The sequence below is a fragment of the Morus notabilis genome, unplaced genomic scaffold (assembly GCF_000414095.1).
Source record: "Morus notabilis unplaced genomic scaffold, ASM41409v2 Scaffold124, whole genome shotgun sequence".
NCBI lineage: Eukaryota > Viridiplantae > Streptophyta > Magnoliopsida > Rosales > Moraceae > Morus > Morus notabilis.
This window is the reverse complement of record NW_010361697.1, coordinates 614326-618310: the sequence shown is the minus strand read 5'-3', so window position 1 is coordinate 618310 and position 3985 is coordinate 614326. Positions and strand designations below refer to the sequence as shown.

At 33.0% G+C, this 3985-nt stretch overlaps 1 protein-coding gene across 1 annotated transcript; it reads left to right on the top strand.

Moving 5' to 3' along the window:
- Nucleotides 1–1164: 1164 nt before the first annotated feature.
- On the top strand, nucleotides 1165–2853 carry LOC21405427. Its single transcript, XM_024167238.1, has 4 exons — nucleotides 1165–1296; nucleotides 1399–1595; nucleotides 1687–1902; nucleotides 2353–2853. The coding sequence occupies exons 2-4, from the start codon at nucleotides 1419–1421 to the stop codon at nucleotides 2590–2592; spliced, it is 633 nt and encodes a 210-aa protein (XP_024023006.1). The 5' UTR covers nucleotides 1165–1296; nucleotides 1399–1418; the 3' UTR covers nucleotides 2593–2853.
- The last annotated feature ends 1132 nt before the right edge of the window (nucleotides 2854–3985 follow it).

Sequence of the window (3985 nt, the reverse complement as noted above, 5' to 3'; positions counted from 1 at the left end):
GGTTTCAAATTTGCTAGTTGGCTAACAAAGAGCTTAACCTTTTATTTTACTATTATTATAATTATTATTATATTTTAACGTGTTTGTATTAAAGGGACGAAGATAGAATATTTTTTTACTAACTTATGACGGAAAGTTAATCCTCCCTTTTTTTTTTCCTTTTGATTGGGGTATTCTAGACATCCATTTCGCTTGATGAATAAAGAATTAAAACATGTTTACGTCAAAAATGGATATCTGAAAATGACATTAATGCAATAATGTATTCGAATTATGTTCAAGTTGCTTTCAATGGTTTTTCGTATTTGTTTAGATATTTCAACAAAACAAATAAATATTTGAATGTGAAAAAAATACAAGAAAATATCACCAAAAACGAAGTTACCAAACTCGAAAACATAATTCCCTAATTACAAAATTACACATTTCTATTTCTCTTGAAAATGATTTTTTGGGGCCCCAAACTAAAAAAGGTTCTTATCATCTTATGAAAGTTTACTCGTACCATTTACGGAGATTTTTTCTTAAGTAACCAATTCCCAACTATATAATTTATACATAATTTTTTTTTCCCTTTTTCTCTTTTTTCTCAAAAGGAAAAAAAGAAAAGAAACCAACTAGTATTGCCATCAATTTTCACTAATTGCTTCGTCAGCAACAGGAAACTAACCCAAAATGTGGCTTTCCCATTAATTTTGCATGCTTCCACCGTTGATCTCTGCCACGTGGACCATTCTTTGCAACGTGGCATTGATCCAAAACCCATATGGCTTTGTGAAGAGAGAGAAACTAAACAAGTAATAAAAAATCTCGGCTTATTATCATGCGTAACCAAGTGGGCTACCTCGAGAGAGAGAAAGAGAGAGTACGTAAGAGACGCAAAGAAGATCCAAAAGTAGCGTAAGCGCCAAACCCACCAATCCCCATCTAGCCGAATCCGATGGCCGACGATTCTCTCCAGCCACCACATTCAATCTCATTCGTTGAATTAATCTCTGTTTACTATTAGGCCTCGAATTCGTACATTAATTTAGTTTTTATCAACTCTTGTTTGTTCCCTAGTCTAAGCGTTGTTTTCTTGTTGAATTCTAAGTTGCTTGCAGGTCGTTTACTCTCTCTCTCATCTCTCTTTCTCTCTTTCTCTCTTTCTCTCTCTACATTTTCTTCTCCAATTCTCTTTCTCTTTGTACGTCATTACCAAGTGCTGAATCCAAAGCATATCTATCTGGGCAGAGGAGAAAAAAAATAAAGAAAAAAGAAAAAAAAACTTACCATTTTTTCTTCTTCTCCTGAATGGTAATGTCACACCACATTAATCTCTTTAATATTTGTACCCTTTTTTTTTTTTCGTTTGGTTCTCAAATAATGATCATCTAATATTTTGCTTGTGTGGGTCAGATAATTATCAGGACAAGAAAATGCCGGTGCCACCGTGGCTAGAGCCATTGTTAACGACGTCGTTTTTCTCGGTCTGCCGGACTCACGGTGACGCCGCCCGGAGCGAGCGCAACATGTTCTGCCTAGATTGCCCCAACGGCGACGCCTTTTGCTTCTATTGCCGTTCATCTAAACACCAAGATCACCAAGTCATTCAGGTAAATTAATATTAAAGTAAATAACCTTATAATTACCACATTATGATTCTAAATATCTTCTCTAATCGCCGACATTATGCTGGCATTGTAGATTAGGAGATCTTCGTACCATGATGTTGTGAGAGTTTCCGAGATTCAGAAAGTGTTGGACATAAGTGGAGTTCAAACGTATGTGATAAACAGTGCAAGGGTTTTGTTCCTCAACGAGCGGCCGCAGCCCAAGACCGGTAAGGGCGTCGCCCACATTTGTGAAATCTGTGGGAGAAGCTTGTTGGACCCCTTCCGCTTCTGTTCACTGGGTTGTAAGGGTTATTTTTTTTTTTTTTTTTTTTTTTTTTTTTTTTTTTTTTTTTTTTTGGGTGTATTCACAAAAATATATATTTACATTGTTATATATGTTTGTAATTAAGTTTTCATAATTTCTTCAATGTTGTTAACCATATAATCAATGTACATTACTAACATATGGTTTGCAAACACACCATATGGTCATAGCCCATCACGCACACATCACCATCAACATCATTGTAACCCACCACCTAAATATAAAAAATATTTTTTTTTTTTTTTTTTTTTTTTTTTTTTTTTTTTTTTTTGCCCACCACATTATAATGTCATGTATGTGTGTTAGAATTATGGTCATTCTTCAATTTCTTGTTCTTCTTATGTGTTTTTATGGTGATGGGTTTTGTTTGGATTGACTTTGGACATTATTGATTAGATATATAGTTTTTTTTTGGTCGTTTTTTATATGTAGCTTGTGGCAATAAAGAGAAATGGTGATGCAAGCTTTGCCTTGGAGGCAAAGAATGAGGAAGAATTAGTGCGGATGAGAAGACTAGAAGGGATATCGTCAACGAGAGGGACATTGTTAAGAGAAGAAGAAGAATTGCGTGAAGGCTCACGACAAGACATATACCCGCCCACGCCTTCTCCACCTCCTTCAAGTGCAAGAAGAAGAAAAGGCATTCCTCATAGAGCTCCATTTGGGTCCTAGAATTATTCATTCCTTTGGAGCTAAAAAAGAAGAGGAAAAAAAATGGTTCTTTTTTCAACCCAAGAGGAAAAAAAAAAAAAAAAAGGGAAAGGAAAAAAAAAATGAAGGAAAAAAAAAACTCCACTATTTGGGTGTCTATGTCTAAAAAAGCATGCCAAGAAACAAAAGGGTATGGAAGAAAGTTCTTCCTTTTAGGTTTTGGGTCCCATACAACAAATTCTCTCTTGTGAAAGATGCAATAATGCAGAATTGTTATTGACAATTGCAAGGTGTACATGTCATTAAGAAATTAAAAAGCAAGTCTTTGTGGATTCCGTTTTATTTGTTTTCAAGGGCCCACCAACCACATGGGCCGTTTACATAAAGGAGCAATGCAACTTTTCTTTTGTTTATTACAACTGATGGGGCAAATCAACTTTCCATGATAGACTCGCCGTTTTTGTAGGAGTAAGTAAGTGAATTATTTGGTTGATTTTGCTTTTACTTTTCATGCAATTTTGGCCATATTTTCCATGAGAAATGGTTAGAATTAGACGCGGGTTATTTTCTTTTATAAAACACTAAAAAATTAAAGTATTTCACGAATAGTATTGATTTTGTAATTATCAATACCACGTCAAATAATTATTTGTATATTTTATAATGTCTTTTGAATCACAACAATAACTTTTGGTAATTATTAACTTGCCAATAATATAAAAATCAAAATTAGTGTTGTTTCATAGAACATTTTATTTATTTATGCTATGTAGAAAATTAACATAGAAGGCTAGAAAAGGAATTTATAGCACATATTTTTTTTTTATTCTTTTTAGCATTTATATTTAACTTAACGTGGAAAAAGAGAGAGATGAAATATTTCTTTCTTGTAGCACCTTTTCCGATTTAAACTATAGGAAGTCATAACAAGTGGGTAGAATTGATGTAGATTGATGGGTACTATATTGGTGCCACATAACGCCTATTAGGTAATTTAAGTAAAGAAGTAGGTGTTTATATATGTTCAAATATATTATTAAAGAATTTACTAAAAAAAAAAAACATTTAATTAAAGATGACAAATAAACTTCTCTAGACCAGAATCCATTATTAGAAGTCATTCACTTTGAGAGAAAAGTAATAATAAAGAAACCAATTAATTCGTGCAAACATACTAAACATCAATTGGTCAATTAAAGGGATAAAAAAAAGGGTAAATTACTACCCAAACTAAATGTATTGTCGCTAACTTCATTGAAGAAACAAACCAAAAATAAGTTGACCGTAAATTTTTTTTTTTAATTAATCCTGTGTTAGTACCACTTAATTCATGGATGTCAAGTTATTCCACGAAATATCTCGATCTACAAATATTAGGTTAGATTCCGAGCAATCTATAAATAGAAACTGATTA

Coding starts and splice junctions, on each gene's coding strand:
- LOC21405427 (XM_024167238.1), top strand. CDS start 1,419: ATGCCGGTGCCACCGTGGCTAGAGCCATTGTTAACGACGTCGTTTTTC. Junction 1,596..1,686: donor AAGATCACCAAGTCATTCAG/GTAAATTAATAT, acceptor CTGGCATTGTAG/ATTAGGAGATCTTCGTACCA. Junction 1,903..2,352: donor TCTGTTCACTGGGTTGTAAG/GGTTATTTTTTT, acceptor TTTTATATGTAG/CTTGTGGCAATAAAGAGAAA.